This window comes from Patella vulgata, chromosome 5, assembly GCF_932274485.2.
Source record: "Patella vulgata chromosome 5, xgPatVulg1.2, whole genome shotgun sequence".
Lineage (NCBI taxonomy): Eukaryota > Metazoa > Mollusca > Gastropoda > Patellidae > Patella > Patella vulgata.
The window spans coordinates 56,201,093-56,221,538 of NC_065883.2; the positions used below are offsets into that span (position 1 = coordinate 56,201,093).

The 20,446-nt window shown below is 32.1% G+C and overlaps 1 protein-coding gene across 1 annotated transcript in view; it reads left to right on the forward strand.

Annotated features, from left to right (window-relative positions):
- The window catches only part of LOC126821426 (muscle-specific protein 300 kDa), a 187,512-nt gene that overhangs the window by 106,150 nt on the left and 60,916 nt on the right, over positions 1-20,446 (forward strand). Inside the window, exons 90-96 of the mRNA XM_056100862.1 lie at positions 132-302; positions 783-959; positions 1,185-1,490; positions 18,015-18,133; positions 18,668-18,875; positions 19,633-19,959; positions 20,088-20,208. Coding sequence (XP_055956837.1) covers positions 132-302; positions 783-959; positions 1,185-1,490; positions 18,015-18,133; positions 18,668-18,875; positions 19,633-19,959; positions 20,088-20,208 — 1,429 coding nt within the window. The remainder of the gene's footprint in view (positions 1-131; positions 303-782; positions 960-1,184; positions 1,491-18,014; positions 18,134-18,667; positions 18,876-19,632; positions 19,960-20,087; positions 20,209-20,446) is intronic.

Sequence of the window (20,446 nt, forward strand, 5' to 3'; positions counted from 1 at the left end):
GAATAGGCAGGTAGACCTCCAGTTTCATCTGTGCAACATTTCCCTTGTCAGTCCTGCAGATGCAACCTTAAAAAATCTGACCTCTTAATACCGTAGCCCCAGTGTTATAAAGATGAATGTATGTCTTTCAGGCAATGCTAGAAAAACTGTACAGTATGAAACAGAACTTAGCCGATTCAGCTCATAGATGTCAAAATCAAGGTAGTATGGAAAACTTAAATCAAGAAGATGCTTCTCTTGAATCACCATTGTCTAAATTTTCTGCTGATGTTAATCAACACATGAAAGAGAGTATTATTCAGGTAACTTTTATGAAGATTTTTGGGTATATTACATTATCTGGCACTAGAAATTAATTGAACAAGAACGTTAGATATGAAATTAGTAAGCAGCAATCAGCATTTGATAGTTTGGGTGCTATCACTGAGCAATCCACAAGGGTAGAATAGTTTGTTGAAATGTTTACTTTTTCACTGCTTCCACCAGACATAGTGTCACTAAAAGTTGGTGATGTTGAGATCTTTAAGTTCAAAAGCTGCTGAATTTTGAGTATCCGGTAGACATGTGTTATGTGTGGTGTGTTTCTCCTGCACGTCTTATTAGAGCCTATGCTCTGTAAATTCTGAGGTGGGGGGATTGGCAGGGTGGTTAGAACCCTATGCGCAAGCGAATTGTTGAAATAAAATTGAACCATATGTTAGTCTTGAAATGACCTAGTTTATCTCAAGTGTTTAAACTCTGTCTCTGTGTAAATTCTAATTTGTTTCTTAACATTATTACAGGTAGAGAAAAGATTAGACAGGTTACGTGATATGATGAGACAGTGGGAATCTGTTGATAGATCTCGTGCTGATTTGCGTCACTGGTTACATAATAAGCAAGAAGAAGTATCAGAAATAGAGAATCGACCATCTAAGCTACATGCTGAAGCCGCTGAATTAGATCTTGATCGATTACGGGTAAGTGTATTTTGATATTTTGTAGAAAGTAGATTTGCTGATGTATTCTATTTTTTAAAATGACTGTTTGAAACTATGTGCCACTAACATCATTGGTTTGATGCATAAAATGGGAATATCACCTATAATATAGAAAATTGAAACCATGTGCAGTATTTTTGTTAAACATGATACCATTAAAAAGTATAGCATTATTCATTATATTTTTTGCCCATGTGTTTTTAGGGTATAAGAAATGAAGTTCAGGGCCGTGGTCGGGCTATAGAAGAACTATTATCTCAATACCGTAACTTAACACAACACAATGACACAATACCAGATCCAGTTATACGAGCATTGAAAGATGATTGGGAGGAATTACTTGGTCAGATTGAAAATCTACTAATAGATAGAGAACAGGCCTTACAGGCTGCTAAAGATCTACAAGATCGCCAGGATACAATGGACGAAGATTTAGAAAACTATGTACGAGAATTAGAGCGCATTGACCAGTCAGATGCTAATATGACCGAAAGAAGTGCACGTCTTAAGGTGAGTTTTGTATATTAATTGTTTTGATTTTCAGTTATATATTCATCTATATTCTCTTATATTCTAGATTAGATTCTAATGATACTAGAAATTCTTTACTGTTTTGATGCTTCATTGAAAAGACAGTTTATGTATTTTTGGAATGTCATAAAATTTATCATGACAGTAAAGGTTTTCAAGTTACAGTTAGATATTATACATAGAATTGCAAAGCTAATATTCAGTATACTAGAAAGCTAATATAAAATAGGAATTCTATGTTTAGGGAAAATATACACATAAATACCTAACAAACCGACATATACAAAGTTTCTAATTTTGTTCTAAACTTTGGAATATATAAAAATAAGAATTGAAAATTGTGGTATAGAGGGAGAAATCTATTTATTTAATATCAATAGTAGAAATTAAGAAAGTTATTCTTCCAATTCTTGAAATTCAAAGATAAACAAAAATAATCATATCGTAAATTAAATTGTAGTTTTATAGTACAGAGAGAATAGTTGTCCAATTTAAATTAATGCATGAACTGTCCTAAATATATATACATATAGTAAGAATTTAGCTTAGTAAAGAAATGTAGATCTAGATTTTTAGTTGCATACTTGCTTTGCATGTCCATTTCCATATTGAATTCATTAAATATTCATTGTTGTTTTATGTACCGTATATCGATTCTACTGTTTTCAGCCATGCACTTATTTCCACTGCGTGTTCATCACATTTACAATCACATTATGTACATGTATTGTTTTAAAGGTTTATTATGTGTTTTAACAAAAATAAAAATAATACTAGATAAAACAGTTTTACTCCAGTTACTAATAGAAATGACCATTCTCTGTACATTTATAATGTACAGGAAAACTACTAGCATTTGAAATATCTTTCAGAACTCAAACTCAATGAGTGAGGTATGGTTAGCAGATTTTATTTCAAAATCTGGGGGATCACTATAGATATGGATTGATAAATCTGTTCTTGAGGTATTTATTATTCAATGAATGAAAAATTAGTGGTTACTGCAAATTAATTGTTGAACTCAGATATGGGTATTGTGACTATGATAAGGATTAGTATAAAGCTGTCAACTTGCTGATTAGTGACATATTGTACAATGGTAGGAAATAATAAGCTTCTTATATAGATCAATTCTAAATACAAGTGGTAATAGCTTTAACATTAATAGCATTTACACAAAACATTGAATCTCAAAATAACATACAATACATCTACAACATTAGCATTCATTGGCTGAAAATCATGTTGGTTCATGTATAGGAATTATTGATTGAATAATAGGTTATTAGTGAGTTGATCAATGTTTTGCATGAATTTCTTAATCTAATTAAATATACATGTAGCAGAATATAAGTCAATTCGATGTCATTTACTGGAAATGTATCTTAAATGTCATGTAGATGTATAAGATATTATTAGCAATATCATTGTATTGTCAATGAAGTTGGACATGTATACTTGTTTGTGTAATACTGTTTAATGATGGAGGAAAAATGATCTAGTATCATGTAAGTAAATCAACATCTATATCAGATTTATGAAAACAGTTTTGTGTTTGCATGATCACTTCGAGCAGCTTTTGAAAGAATCTGTCTTTACGTAAAACCCTTTTCACTTTATTGTATTTCCCCACATACTGTAGTAAATACCTTTTTTTTTAATGTTTACTTTACATCTGAAGACAGAAGTTTTTAGAATTTGGTGTTAATTATCTGGTCTCAAAATTAACTGTTTGAATCTTTACAAATAACTTTCCAGTCAAATTTGCCTTTTTTCCTGTGGATGCTTATTTTTTTTTTTTTTTTTTTTTTTAATAACATTGTTAATGTTTGTATTTCTGAAATGCACATTCTTCCCTTTTTATTCGCACAGTTAGAAAACTTACTTTTTTTATGTGTTTCAAATTGTGAAATTTTACATTGCAAAGCAACGTATGCAACTTTTAAATTCATCATTTCACATTTTACCTATTCATTTGATCATTTCATCCTTCATTCAGAATATTTATTAGTTATATTTATGTGTGGCTTTTTACTTAGTTTGCTAGATATTTGTTTATTTATTACCTTTAGTTTGTAGAATATATTTAGACCTGATAGGAAAAAAGATAAACTTTAAAATATAATTCAAATGTTTAAATTAGTACTGTTACAAGTTTTGATTAAAAAGCATGAGAATGGTGAATGCAAATGATTTTACTTCTAACCTAAAGTTCTCAAAAGCTGCTGTGATCATATCAATCTGTTAAATATTGACTTTATTTGCATGATACTAATTCTTTATTCCTCCATCAATTTAAACAGCGTACCAGAAGAAAATGTAGATCTACACAAACGCCAACATCTGCTTCGAGAGGAACACCATTCACACCATACGACAGTGATGATGATTCTTTTCCCTATCGTAGACCAAAGCCTAACTCTGGTGACAGCAGATTCTTTCCTGGAAGCGGAAGTGTATTACGAGATCCAAACAATAGATTACTAAATCGAACCTTAAATCAAAGTCGTGATAGAACTCTAAATAATAGTCGTGATCGCAGTATAAATCCAAATCGAGGTCTAAATTCTGGGCGTGATAAATCATCGAAACCTCCCCGTGATAGAACATTAAATCAAAGTCGTGATAGGCCATTAAGTCGGACATTACATGATCAGAGTTTTAAGAAAGGTGCTTCAGGTGCATTAGAATATGAAAGCGAAGAATCAGGATATGGTGACACGCTTCTGGAAACTATGCAAGCATCGAGTTTCGACAACAATCTTGACGATACGTTATCAGCTTCTATGAATGTGAAAGAGACGACTCTGGTTTATGATTCTGATGAAGATTCAACTGTTAGTTTTATTGAAGGTTTTTTTCAAAGTGCTGATCCAGAAGATATGCGTAACGTAGCCTGTCAGACACCAGGACACATACGTACACAAACAGACGAAACCATGTTTGAAGAGCCCCCTCGTAATATTGAAACACAAACACCCAAGAAAAAGAAAAAGAGACGTAGTAATCGTTCAGATTTATTACGAAGTATTTTGATGGAGGTGAAGGACATTAAGAAAGAGCATGGTATCGGTAGTGACACAAGTAGTGTTTATGATGATGACACCAGTCATATTACAGAACCATCAATGCAACAAGAAAGACTTGAAACCTTATACAGGGATGTAAAACAATTGCGATCACGTGGTCAGCCAGGTGATGCTACTACAAGTCAACAAGGAACACAGACAGGTGCTCAGGCTTATCCTACACAAAATGGTGATACTGTACAAGAAATGATGGAAGAAGTCAGATATCTCAGAAGCAACCGTGCTACACCATCACATATAAGGAGGTCTCTAAGAAATTCGCCCATCCAAGGATTTAATTCTCCAACTCCTATGACCTCAATGCCTGCTCAAGCATCTAATCCCCCACCTTATGAAGGTCAGCACCAAAATGGTCATGATAGTGTTGACTACACTCAACCTCAACAGAGAAGAGTTACACAAGATGATTTAGCAGCAATTAATGAAAGACTTGAACGCTTACAAAATTACCAAATTCCTTCCAACAGACATCTTCCAAATTATCAGGAAACCAGAACTCTTCCAGAATATATTCCACCACCTCGTAGATATAGAGTTAGACGTTATGTACGTTCTTACGATGATATGGATTTAGATCGTCATCGAGGATCATCTAGACATCGATCAAACATTTCACAAGGTTTAAGATATACTGTGATGGATAGATATCATTTAGATGATGCTTTAGTACAAGCTGCTAGAACAGCCAAGCATCTTAAAAGAATGTCTTCTAGACTAAAACATGAATATAAAGAGGATCTTATGAGATATGGATTTTAGGATTCTTTAGTGTAATTAAGAAAATGGTTATGTTTTTAATTCAAGAACCAGATATGATGAAGTTGCAGAATGAGTGAAATAATTAGGTTAATCTAAATTCCTCTTTTAGTGTTGAAGCATTTTCCAGTATTTTATATAGCATTTATTTGATTGTCCACCAAAGATAATTTTAGATATTATATTCAAGATGATGTTCATTTGATTAGGGGTATTAGAAAGATAAGACAATCTGTTCAGTGTATAATCATAGTTTTATTTTTGTTGTCTTGTTATTTAAGAAAACCCAATGGCCTATTTTATAAATCAGTTTAGTGTGCTGTGATATAGATTTGAAAGTATAAACTCGTAGTTTTAGATTCACATAATCTTTGTTTTAAAGGAATTTGTAATATGTGCCTTAGATATCAAAAGTCTCAATTTTCAATACAATGTGTTATTGATGGGAATTTTACAGCAAATTATTTTTAAAGAACATTTTTTACTCTTGCCTTTTTTATATATTATAATATCCAAATATATTTTTTACAAAGTGTGCTCAATTTAAAGTGTTAATCAAAAACATTTCAGTTGTCTCTACAGATCAGAAATGCTCAAAGATACAGCCTACGAAATAAAATTTTGTCCATATTGAGGCTTCAAATGGCTTGCAACCTCTAGGAATAATAATTTTTGAATAATCATAGAAATTAAAGCAGAAGGTCCACCCATTTTAGCATTATATAGATAACAATGACAGCTACTAGAAACAACTTTTAAAAACTTTCTATACATTTCTGTTCAAATGCCACATTGGGAAAACCAGAACTAACTAGCAAATTCATTCTTTAGTTGTGGGTAGTGCTTAAAATTTTGCTAAAAGTTTATCAGAGTAGTTGTTATTATTATCTGTCTTTTGTTAGATAACAGACACATATGGACCATCTTTTTAATGGAGAAGGGTGTTTTTTTTCCCTCCCTTACTAAATCATTAATTGGAAAGAAATGTAAGTGAATGTTCATGTAAAATGAATAAACCTAATAGTAATACAGCATGCATTTCATTACTAAGTGGATTCTCTCCCCATAAATATTAAAGGACAGTCTGTCTTGCATTATATAATACAGTTGATATTATGATTTTATGTCAAATTGTATTGGACAGAGGCCTTGGAAATAAGTTGGCCTTTAGTGTTTTGACATTAGTGATAGTGTAATATAGTCCTCATGGTGTTTTACATATATATCCACTCTACAGTGAATGTGATGCCAAATATTATGAAATATAAATTTTAAGTTAGTTATTTGTTAACTTATATGTTGTCTCAATAATAGTATAAATAGATTATTTTCTATTAATTTTATTTCAAGTAGCATTTGGTCATCTTCTGTGGCAGATATATATATATATATATATATTTGTTGATATAAACACAGACAGAAAACATTCACATTTATCTTTTATTGATTTTGATGTCATTATTGTCATTTGTTAGTTTGATTTATTGAATTTCTCTTCAAAAAAATTACAAATTTGTATAGGTGGCACACAAATAAGAGATTTAAATATGTCCATGTTATACTGTAGATCTCCAAATAGGGCAGCATAATATTTTTGAATCCGTCCTTGCTATCAACAAGCAGATATATCCAGTTTATTAGAATATTTACCTTTTTCCATATTATTTTTATACGCCCACATTTTCATGTGGACGTATATTGTCGTCGCCCCTGTCCGTCCGTCCACAATTTGTTTGTGGACACTCTACAGGTGACAATTCTTATCCGATTTTGACGAAACTTGAAATATAGGTTTATCTCCAAAAGATCTTGGTTGCTTTTGATATTGGCATGTATCGGATCGAAACTTCATGGATTATGGCCCCTGATTTTACGAAAAATCACGTTTTTAGCTTGTGGACCCTATAGAGGTCACAATTTTAATCTGATTTAAAAAAAAAACGTTTTAGTATATCACCGTTACAGCCTAAGGGTTGTTGAGTTCGAATTTCGTGAAAATCGGCCCAAAACTGACAGACAAAATGGCCGCCCCTCATTCTCAAATAGCGTAAAAATATGGTATATCAAGGTTGTGGACCATCTAGAGGTCACAATTTTCTTCTGATTTTGATGAAACTTGAAATGTAAGTTTATAACCCAAATATCTTGGTTCCTTTCGATATTCGCGCATATCGGACCGTAACTTCCTGATGGCCCCTGATTGTACGAAAAATCATGTTTTTAGCTTGTGGAACCTATAGAGGTCATAACTTTTATCCGATTTAAAAAACATTTTAGTATATCACCGTTACACCCTAAGGGTGGTGGAGTTCGAATTTCGTGAAAATCGGCCCAAGACTGACAGACAAAATGGCCGTCCCTCGTTCTCAAATAGGGTAAAAATTTGGTATATCAAGGTTGTGGACCCTCTAGAGGTCACAATTTTCATCCGATTTTGTTGAAACTTGAAATATAAGTTTATAAACCACAGATCTCGGTTCCTTTCAATATTCGCGCATATTGGATTTTAACTTCCTGAATTATGGCCCCTGATTGTACGCAAAATCACATTTTTAGCTTGTGGAGCCTATAGCGGTCATAATTTTTTTCCGATTTAAAAAAACATTTGAATATATCACTGTTACACCCTAAGGATGGTTGAGTTTGAATTTCGTAAAAATAGGACCAAAACTGACAGACAAAATGGCCGCCCGTCATACTCAAATAGCGTAAAAATATGATATATCAAGGTTGTGGACTCTCTAGAGGTCACAATTTTCCTCTGATTTTGATGAAACTTGAAATGTAAGTTTATAACCCAAAGATCTCGGTTTCTTTCGATATTTGCTCATCACTCATATCGGACCGTAACTTCCTGCATCATGGCCCCTGATTGTACGAAAAATCGCTTTTTGTTTAGCTTGTTCTCTATCCATCTCTTTCAAAATGTGGGCGTATCCTGCCTGGCAGCTGCTGGTTTGACTTTTGATAACCATTCTACAATCACCTTCAGATTTAAAGGCATTTATGATTATTTCAAGGAAATAATTATTTTTATTTCATAAGCATTGAGTGCATACTCCTGCCTTTTTACCAATTACAAAATTTAGATTGTATCTTATAGGAGCATTGTCTCTTCCCTAGTGTTTGATAGCATATATATATATCTTATACTTCCACAGATTAATGTATTCATATATTGCCATCACCACCAACTGTAAAAGCAGCACCACAATTACATCTAATGAATGCCACAAGTAGGTCGGTATATGGATTTTCTATAACAACATTGAAATGTTAAGTTCATGAAGTCTATTGATATTTCAGTTTGAAGTTAAAATCTAATACCAGTACATTCTTTGTTATGTTAGTGTTAGGAAGACACCATCAAATTTTAATGATTTCTTATAATTATTACATGGGTTGTTGCCCTTGATCTGATTCTGGTGTCTTGTAAATGCTCCAGTTACTTAGAAGGGCACGGACACCTGTGTTAAAACAATCTGTTAAATTGCACCAAAACTATTAAATACATCAAAGTCATATATTATATTCCGTATAACTGTATATTTATTGTTTACTGTGATAATGTTACTTATTGACTGTGATATATGTTTTACTGTATAATATCTAATTTATTTGGTTATGATAATTATAACTGATAGTATATTATATAATATATGAATAAGTTTGTTACATGTATGTGTGAGCTTTATTTTTATGAAATTATTAATTTTGTTATTATTCATTTATTTCATATTACAATGTATACCTATTAGTTCCTTTTTTTTCCTACAAGATGTATAAGGAATTACATAATTTAAAATATATATTATTATGAAATTATTATTATTATTATTATCCAATATTCATATTAAATAATTTATAAAAAGCAATAAAGATCATTATATTCAACAAACATCTATTTGAAAGGTTACATTTGCTAATTTTAGTTTAGTGTTTTTATTTGCTTCCATTTGAACCATTTCTGCCAATGGCTTAAATTTTTAGCTAGCTTCAGTTTATAATGTATTGTTGGCCTATGTACCATATCAAGATTCACAAAGTGGGACATTTGAAAAGTGGATGCCTTCCTTATCCTCCATTTTGCCTATTTTTAAAGTCACATGAAACATGTCTCTTATCATGTGATGTCATTTCAATGGAAACGAGTTGATGCCAGTTGTAAGAACGCTCATGTCGATGGCAACTAGTTGCAGAAAGTCAAACATGAGCAACTGGCTGCAACTGACTGGAACTAGTTGCTTTGAGTTGTAAGACTAAGAGGCACTCAGGTTGACCTTTTTCAGTGGAAGCCAGTTGCTCCAAGTTGCCAAAACGCCATGCAGTTGTTCTCAGTTGTAAGGTTGAAATAAGTTCTGTTTAGATTACAATGTTGAAATGCAAAGCACAGAATACCTTATTCCTGCCAAAAATTGGATCATTGGGTCAAAATAAGATTAACGCAATAATATTTTAGTTAATAAGTAGTAATAATAATAATAATAATTTCTTCTATAGCGCATTACAAGGCATCATATAAAATGGAACAATATCTCAATGCGCTTTACATTTACAATATAAAAAATTACAAGACAAAAAAGGAATTAATCGAAGCTAAAATAAGAACATATCAAAGAAATTAATTCATAAAATATCGTTTAAAAAGCATAGTTTTAATATTCGTTTTAAAAACGTGATATGACCAATAGAAAGTTAAACATGGGTAACTGGCATCAACTGACGGGAACTAGTTGCTATGCGTTGTAAGAGGCTTTCAGGTTGACCTTTTTCAGTTGCATTCAGTTAAAACCAGTTACCGAATTGCCAGGTGTACTCACTTGAGCCCCGCTTCAGATTACAATGCTGAAATACAAAACGCTATATACCACATTCCTGCCAAAAGATGTATTTTGGTCAAATAAGATTTACGCAATAATATTTTCGTTAGTAAGTAGTAAACATGATAAGATCAATAGAAATGACCATCCAAATTGTTATTGCCATCCCAAATTAGTGTAGTATACCATCGGTGTAGTATACTTTGTATACACCATTTTTGAATGTTGTCAACTGGTGTATTCTTTAGCCCTTTATGTGATCTGAAGATCAGAAATGGCTGTGTCCATACTGTGATCATTTATGCCACTTAATTTCACATATATTTTCTGAATTTTTAGTCATTTTGATGAAGAATAGATGGAAACATTCCCTTTATCACACAGCCCAGTTGATTCAAAAAAAATAGGGCCTTATTTCATTTCACTGTTATCACTAACCTAACATAAGACAATAAATTTTTCTCTGTACTGAAAGTATGGAAGGTTAAGAGTTCTTCAAACAAATTCACTGTTAGTAGGAAAACCATGATTGGGTAAGCGTAAAAGTTGTCAGTAAAACTGATTTAATTTTTCTATGGATTAAAAATGGGCAGAAGAGCGATGCCATGGTTAGCTTTAAAAAAAAAGAACGCCAAATCAGGCTAGCGGAACTCGCATTGCCAGGTTGATTGAGGCATGAACAACAATATTTCTCTTCCAATATTGCCAACAACTTCAATGAAATTTTATATTCAATTCAAGTTGTAAAAGGTAATCCGATGACAGATTTGAGGCTTTGAAAGATACTAGCAAGACCCGCATAGAAAATTTGTGACAACTGGTACTGGATGAAAATAAACAGACATAATTGCAGCTCTGGTTTAAATAACAGTAAAATTGTATTGTTGCAAGGATGCTGACTAAGATAGTCTGAATTGAATATGGTTGCATGATTTTGCTGTGGTTTTCTTTCCATACAGAAGAATATTTTGATCATCAAATAAATGAAACAAATGTAACATGGCAGAGTTAATGTAAACTCTGCTTAAGTGTTGAAATCAATCACAACAAAAAACATCAGACTACAGTAGGAATTAGCAATACCTCATGTAATGTAGAAAATGCTCCCAGCCCTTTAGGTCATTTATGCCAGGTTTACACTGTTAATATTCACTTTCCAGTTAGTAAATCATACACTTTTACCCAAATCAAATATGAAGACTTAATCAGATTTCCAACTTTTTTTAATAAACTTTGACAGTGTAAAGCCAGCATCATTTTTATAGGTCCACAGCCTGAAGAGTGTTAGTTAAGATACATATTGTTGGTAGTAGGCGCATAATTAATATAATGCAGCTATCCTGACAATGCATGAACTGTCCGTTAAGTCATTGAAAAACACTGCTTGATAACTGAGGATAATATTTGCAGTTAAGTGAATGCTGTTTTTCTGCCATAGACCGGATTTCCTTAATCAGTTGAAATATAGTATAAAATGATATTATTTTTAAGTTGATACAATAAACCAAATGTTTTTGCATGGTGAAACTAAATTGAATCTAAAAACACATCAGATTTATATCAACATTTTTATTAACATTCTTGTAGCTAGCGATAGAGGGCAGTCGTTTACATCAATCTGGAAAAACAATATAAATGCACTTCATCTTCCTTGTTATAAAAAACTAAACAATTGACTTTTCATTATTTGTCTGTCTCTTAGTAAGACAGTAACCAAAGTTAGAAATTGCTAAACTTTGGAAAACTAGCAGATTTTCATTACAAAATCTCATGAAAATCTCAAATAAATAGACAAATTCATGATTCACATTGCACAGAATGTAAATTTAAGCATGGTGAGAACTGGACATCAAATACATGTTGATCACTTGACTATACATCCTACTATACAATCAAATTGCTTTAGTCTTAGTATACCACTCTACCGTAAACAATCAGTCTTACCTACAATATAGCTATCTCAATCTCTGTGATTACTGTGAACAAAATTTAATGTTGTTACTTTACTTTCATGATATGAATTTGGAAATTAAGAAAACTTCTTTTACATACTGTGAATTCAAGGTCTTTGACTCTTGCAAACAATAACCCAGTATAAATAAGACTGTGGTATGTTGTATCAGATTAAAGATTTCAAGACTTAAAAGACAGCTAGGATTATTTGGAGCTAAATATTATCTTTAAAATCTTATTCAGATGAGTGCCTTAATGAGAAAGTTACATAAACATTCAGCATGTTGACACATTGGAGATCTACCAGGATTGTTTGTGATTGAACTATGTCTATAAGAAGGAATATAATGTGTTTATTGGGTTGTATGATTGCTTTAGGGGTTGTGTATAAACAAAATTCTTGATCAGAAATATGAAATAATACATATGATGATGGTTTCCACCATAGCTCGGTATCAGAAATCTTTGTAGTATTCCTTAAAGATTGTTATTGAAATACTTTGTGTCCATGGCAAGAAAACATGGCTTTGTAAATGATGATTTTTTTTATCAAGCATAGCTGTATTGTGTTAAAAGCAATGAATTATTAGATATGAAAAAACATTATTGAAATAAATTTTCTGACAAATTGAATTTATAAATACTGAAATGGTTCAGACAATATTTATAACATTAAAATGGGTAATAATGGATCGTTATGCTGTGGTGGCAAATCTAAAAAGATGAACAAGGTAGGTCTTCCTTGATTGTATTCTCTTTAATGGCAATTATTGGTTTAGAGATTTCCGTATTGTATTCGGGAACACTATCAGATCCAACAAAGATTGCATTGTGTCTTACAGACAGGATGAAATATAAGGGTTTGTGTACAATTGGATTAGATGCATGGATGATTTATCAATGGATATGATAAATATAAGAGAAATACAATAGCAGAAATGCATAATTAACATATCAGAAAGCAATTTTTAAAAGTCACCTAATATACATTGGTCAGATCAAAGAAAACTTTGTGTTACAGTCATTTCAGATTTTTATACACCTGTTCAGCATGATTTAAACAATTTTTTTTAAATTGCTTTAAACACCTATTATCACCTTATTTTATTTGAGATGCATTGTTTAGCATGTTTGATGAGGAATTGAAGTGTTAAGTTAGAAATCTGTGCATGAAACAAGAGATAGTTGTAGTCTGGCTAGATTATTTTGATAAAGATGCTCATTGTTATTTCTAAGTCTGCTGGATTTTCACTTGATCAAATACAAACTGCTTCTTTAACCTTTAAACTCTACATTCTATGTCTACCAAGAGTAGCCTAATGCTTTTTCCAAAAGTGGAAAAAAATGGCACCATGAAATGGTTCAGAATTTCAATAAATAAAGTAAGCTGTCGCCCTCCTCTAAGTCCAATACATTGATCTTGGCATGGTTTCCTACAGACAATAGACATCACTGAATTTTGTTATTTATAGTAGTCTTTATCGTCATTTGTCAGTAACCTTCTGAGTAATTAAACTAGAAATGTGAGGAAAAATATCATACATACCTTATCATATTTGAAATGACATGATAAAGGTCTAAGGAATACATAGAAATAAGTTGACAGAATATTATAATGATCCAAATTACTTTAAGGCATTGGACAAAGGAATCACTTTACATTATTTTCTAATAACCCTTGCCTAATATTATTCTAGTATTGAGATTTATTGATAGTCCCGAAATGACCTAGTTTGTGTCGATTGGCCGTTAAACCCCATTTCTCTCTGTGTGTTGAGATTTATTGAAGGATGTTATTTGTTAATCTACAAGCAATCCTTACTATTGATAGATAGATCTAGTTTGTTTTACTAGTAGAGTGTTAATCTTGTAAGGGAACATTACCTCCTTCACATGGTCATAACAAACATGATTGTAGCAATATCTCACATCTTTGTTAATTCCACAATTTTTGTAGCAACCACAGCCCAAAGATTGGAAGATAAGAAAAGTATCTAGTTGTTTGGGAGAGTATAAACAAGAACTCTAGGTTAATTCTATAAATTGTCAAAATATAAGTTAACTTTAAATAAAACTACTATAACCAAAGAATATCTGCATTATGATTTCTTCAAAATGTCCTACTTTAAGTCAAATACATGGTTAGTGATATTTCATTTGAAGGTCTGATAAAATTTATCATGAAATTTTAAGGCATCAAAATCTCATAAAAATTCAAGAACAGTAATATTATCAAAATGACATGAATTTACATTGAACTAATGAGGATGAAGAAAAAGTACATTTGAATTAAACGATCATACATATTTTGATTTAAAATAACTAGAATTATTTTTACAAATCTTTTTTGGTTCACCAAACACAATACAAGTCTCTATTTCAACAATTGTAATTCTGTCATATTGATTTTCACATTTCGATATATCCCAGTGTCTAATATTACTTATCTTCAAGTGACCTCTATCAGATATTTATTATTTCCTACACCTGTGTTTATATAGAATATCTACCTTTACCTATACATAACATTAATGTAATACCCATATAATCAATACCTGACTATACACAAGTTAATCCTGACTAATATTATTTATTTCCAGATTGAGAACTCACATTTTCTATTGAGATAAATTTATCCCTGTTTATTAAAAGAAAATAGTGTGTAACACCATATGTTGAATTAGTGTTCCCCTCCTTTTGAAGAAAGGGGACTATTAAAATGGGTCTGTATGTTCGTCACACATATTGGGAAAAAATAAGTTATTTTAAATACACAGGAGCGGAAGGATCGAAAATTCATTTAAAGGTTAAACATATAATTTTAAAGCGACATCTTTGTACAATGGGAGCCAATGTAGGGCTCGAAAAATGGTGGTAATATGTTCACAGAGACTTGTCCATGTCACAAGCCGGGCTGCAGAATTTTGAATTCTTTGTAGTTTCTTCAGTGCTGTAATAGACTATTATAAAAATCTAATCATGAGGTCACGAAAGCATGAACCAATTTCTCAGCAGTAGACCGATCCAGGAGTTTTCGAATTCTCCCCATTCACCATAAGCCAAACGAAGCCGCTAATTGAGGTAGAATGTTCAAACTTTATGTAGGTGTTTATTAGGTGAATACCTTGATGGAGTTCGAAGATGAACATTTTCTGTTTAGGCTAAGCAGAGATGAGCAATTTGATTGGTTGATGCTTTGGGACATGATAACTTTGATTCTAATTAAATGAGAGTGGTGAAACTTTGTGTATACCTTGACTAAGTTCGACGATAAGCATTTTCTGCGTAGGCTAAGCAGGGATAAGCATTTTGATTGGTTGATGCTTTCGGACACGATAACTTTGATTCTAATTGAGTAAAAGTGGTGAACCTTCGTATATAATTTCATTACATCAATACCTTGACTGAGTTCGATGATGAGCATTTTCTGCTTAGGCAAATTACAAACTTCAAGCTGATTGGTTGAGACTTCAGAACTAGATAACTCTCCTTCTAACAGAGGTAGTATGTTCAAACTTGGTGTACTACTGTATGCCTTGACAATGTTCGATCATATGCATTTTCCACTAAGGCTAAGCCGAGATAAACAATTTGATTGGTTGAAACTTTGGAACACGATAACTTTGGTTCTTATTGGGTGAGAGTGATGAAACTCAGAGTATGGATTCATTATATAAATACCTTGACTAAGTTGATGTAAAGATTAATAAAACTTGTTACCACAAAATAATTACGCTATGTATTTTCAATGATATATCTGATGTTTGAAGTGTTAAAAACATTGAAATATTAAGTGCTTTGTGACACCTTTATGACAGTGTTTGATTATCACCTAAATACAGCATTTGTTTACATTTTTATCGATCCATATTTTAATTAATAATTCTCACATGTGTAAACAAGCGGTTGCCATGCAAAATACGCCCATCAAATGGGCACAAAACCCGAACCAACTTTTTCTAGAGTAAAATTTAGCATAGAATACGATGCCGAGTGGTAATCAGTCCACCGTTGGGGCCTTTTTCTATATATTTGGGGTCAAAGGTCAAATGAGTTCATTTGCACTGAAAGTGAATGCACAGTCATTCTTGTATTATGAAAAGAAGCTGAAAATGATCGAAAGTAATCACACTTTCAATAAAAATGTAAACTTGCTAAATTCACCTTTAGTCTTAGTGACCCTGGAGGTCAAAAGGTCACATTTTCCGTTTTTTGAAAAATCTCGTGAATTCTCTAGAGGCTAAAGTTAATATCCGATTGACTTTAAATCAGGGGCCATTGTGAAAAATTGTCACTTCTAGAGGATCCACAAACTAAAAAATGTGATTTTTGTACAATCAGGGACCATAATCAAAGAAATTATAGTCCGATATGCATGAATATTGAAAGGAACCAAGATATTTTGGAGATAAAACCTATATTGCAAGTTTTGTCAAAATCAGATAAAAAATTGTGACCTGTAGAGTGTCCACAAACAAAATGTGAAAGGACTCACGGACGATGACAATTTTTGAAAAATATTTTGAATATTTTTGATGCAACATTGTTTACAAAACAGCACATAACTTTAAACTTTAGGTTCACAGTTTTTTTTGCAGTTATTATTTTATTTTGATTTTGTATTATAAAATGTTGTGAGAATAAATGTGAAGAAAATAGGTTTGCTGATATATGAACTTTTAAAACCATATATCATTTGGAGTATTGGATTATCTCCCCTTAGTCTTCAAAAATCTGTAACCCCAGAAAACTTGAAAGCACATAGACCAATTTTAGTTCACGATTAGAGAGAACTGTTTGATATGTGCTTATTGTATTAGCTGTATATCATTTGGAGTATTGGATTATCTCCCCTTAGTCTTCAAAAATCTGTAACCCCAGAAAACTTCAAAGCACATAGACCAATTTTAGTTTACGATTAGAGAGAACTGTTTGATATGTGCTTATTGTATTAGCTGTAGTTTGAGTCTTTCAGGCTGGTATCTTTTATCATGAAATGATACAAGGTGTAACTGAATATATGTCATCAAAGTACTTTTAATTAATTTTGACCTTTGATAAACACTGGTCATTATACAGGTCATGAAGGTGTGACCAAATTCTCTTTTAACTCTTTATGTCTTACTGTAAACTATACATGTTCGAGTTTACCGAATACATGTGCATTTCTTAGGTAAATAGCATTAGCAACCTGAGTAAAGACCATCCATTATAGGCTTACTCACGAACTTACAAGATAAAGACCTGAACATACATATTAATTGGGATGCCCTTAAAGGGTAAAGGGAAAAAGATAATGACTAATAATTCATAGCATTTCCAGTACTCTTAGTTATATAAAAATATTTCTACACTACATTATTGATGAATCTTGGTAACTTTACTATATGTTTACCTCTAGGTATTTAAAGTTATTGACATAGATATAAGCTATATAGAAGGTCCTCTTATCAAACAATGAAACTCTAGGTAAACATATTTATATCATAAAACTTCAATACATAGGTCATATCTTATTTCACACATATTGTCAGTTATTATACACAAAACTAGGAATATTGTTTTACAAGAAATGGATGACAAAAGGTGTACTTAGCCTGAATCATGGAGGTACTGTACATTCTGCAACTATATTTTTGCACCGAATATTCAAAACCATAGCAGATATTTTTGCATAAAGTATACAAGTTTATCAAGAGCATATGCAAACACAAGTTTTCAACAATTTTTATGTGTTGATTATTCATTAGCATGTGCATGTCAACTATTTAGAAACATTCCAGTCTTTGCAGCTAAATGGATCAAATAGTTAGATATAACATGAAACCTTTTATCAAAAATACACATGATTACAAACTTAATAGAATTTATGCTTAAACTTTCAGACATTAGAAAGTGACATAGATGATAAATATGGTTTACTGGAAGGTCTTAAAACACAGTCTGAATTACTACAATCTAAAGTTAGTCAACAAGATTCTGATTTAGTTGAAGAACGTGTCAGGTATGTTCAAACTGTGGATCATGGAAGTGATTTTGAAAAAGAAGTTAGAATGCCCTTTTATTAACAGCTCTGTGACTTGATCAAACTTTACAATGCATGTCTATTTTGTTTAGTCTACCCAGTTGCAAATCGTGCAAAATTAGATGTAGAACATGGACAGAGGCATTGTACAGAGCTGCCATATAAGAATAACAGATGTAAATTGGATCTAACTAAATTCTAACTGATAGTGTTATAAGAAAAAGTCCAAATTGGATAATAGATAGCTGTTTCTTATGTCATACCAGATGTATCAAAGGGGAAGTTTAACACTGCATGGTGGACTTAATCACTGAATTATAAGACCCCATTATCTATAGACAGAATTATTTTCTAAATATTGCAGAGATTTTATCGTAGCCAGATCAAAATGTGCTACAGTACTTTCTGTCCGGACTCATGGGTAAATGAGGGTTCAAATTTTACATTTACTCAATCAACATTTTCATTTATCAAATACTAGAACTGTACTTAACTTAGTTTTAACTCATACAGAACAACAGAGAAAGGGCTTCATGATCTTAGACTTAAGATCACCAAAAACCAGACTTCTTATGGAAGTCTTGGAGGTAACCTGGATGAAATTAAGGATGAAGCTGAAAAATATATCACATGGTTGCTAGAAACTGAAACTAAAATCAGTGAGGAAATCAAGCTTGGATATCTACCAATAGATGTTGAAGTTGTTCTTTGTGAAGTGAAGGTAAACTTTTTGCAAATGAATGGGGGAGGGGATCTATGATAAGCTTGTTATTGAGAGAAAATAAAATTGTCAGTAATTTGAAGATCTATGACAGATATCGAATGTGACATAAGTTAGTAGTTAATCTGTGAAATAGTATGGTCAGCAATGATTGCAGTTACTTAAGAGCAAATTAAATCACTAATTTCTGCTGTTGTCCATTTTCATATTCTGACCCACTTTCATGATATATCCTATTTAAAATAAAGCTTTGTCCTATGTAGTACTTCTATTTCGAATAGGAGCCGCAGTGGCTCAGTTAATAAGATCTTAGCTCGCTAACCATGAGGTCGCTTGTTCTATAAACTTCATCGGTGCAGGACAGAGAGCCCATCAAGAGACAACATATAATTGTTTGGATGGAACAGAAAAAGGGAAGTCCCTTGTACAGATCTGCATGCATGTAAATGTAAAAGAACTTTTGACAGATGGGATAAGAGTAGGTTGTAGCGCTGCTGTCCAGGCAAAACTGTTTGTGTGAGATATTTTGACAGTCATACTGTTTGTGTGAAATACTTGGACAGTCATAATGTTTTAAGATCCATATTTATATGTTCTTCAACACACACTACTGTACTTTTACTTTAACCTGTGAGGAATGCAATGGAGTTCTTCACAGACAGCTGTTACAAAACAATCTTTTAAATTTCCAATTATGTTAAATAAAATTTGCACTGAAAATAATCATTAGATTGTTTTTTTAAATCATCATTATCAGAAACTACAAAGTGACTTGAATCATAGACAGCAAATCCTTGATGGCATCGTTCAAAGAGCTCAGTCTTTGATCACAGATCTTCCATCTCAAGAAAAGGCATCTGTAGAACAACTGATAGCAAAGGTGCAGTCACAACATACTAATGTACATTCCCTGGTTACTAAAAGATGTAAACAGCTTGTGAAGTGTCAAAATGAAAGAGAAGAATTTCAGAAAGTTCTAGCAAGAGAAACAGCATGGTTGGATGAACGAGAGACTACAGTAAAGAAAATAGTCAAGTTGCGTCTTCTAACTTCTGATATAAAGAAACAGTCTAAAAAATACAAGGTAAACAATTCGATACATATTGGCTAACACAAACGGACTTTCAGGAACACAGATTTCCCAGCATTTGATTAGTTCTTTTGGATATAAACAAGATTTCCTCAAAACAAATGTGTTTTAATATTTTTTAGGAATTTGTTGCTAAAGTTAGAAACTATGGTAGCCATTTTGATGTATTGGAGAAAAAGGGTGATGAATTAAAGATAGAATGTCATGAGGAGGCTAAATATGAGATTGAATCATTAATCCAAGGTAAGCTTCATCAATTTTATGATGCATTAAGCATAGGGTGATCGCCCCTCCCACATTTTGCAGGACAAATAACGCAAAATGCTTCCATGTCAACCCAAATGTCCGGCAAATACTGACATACCAGATTTCTATACAGTAATATGTGTGAATCTAGTCTTACGATGATAGTCTAGCTATTTGAGTGTTACATTATCTTTTTTTTCAAAGATTCGTACAAGTATTTTTAGACCTAAACTTA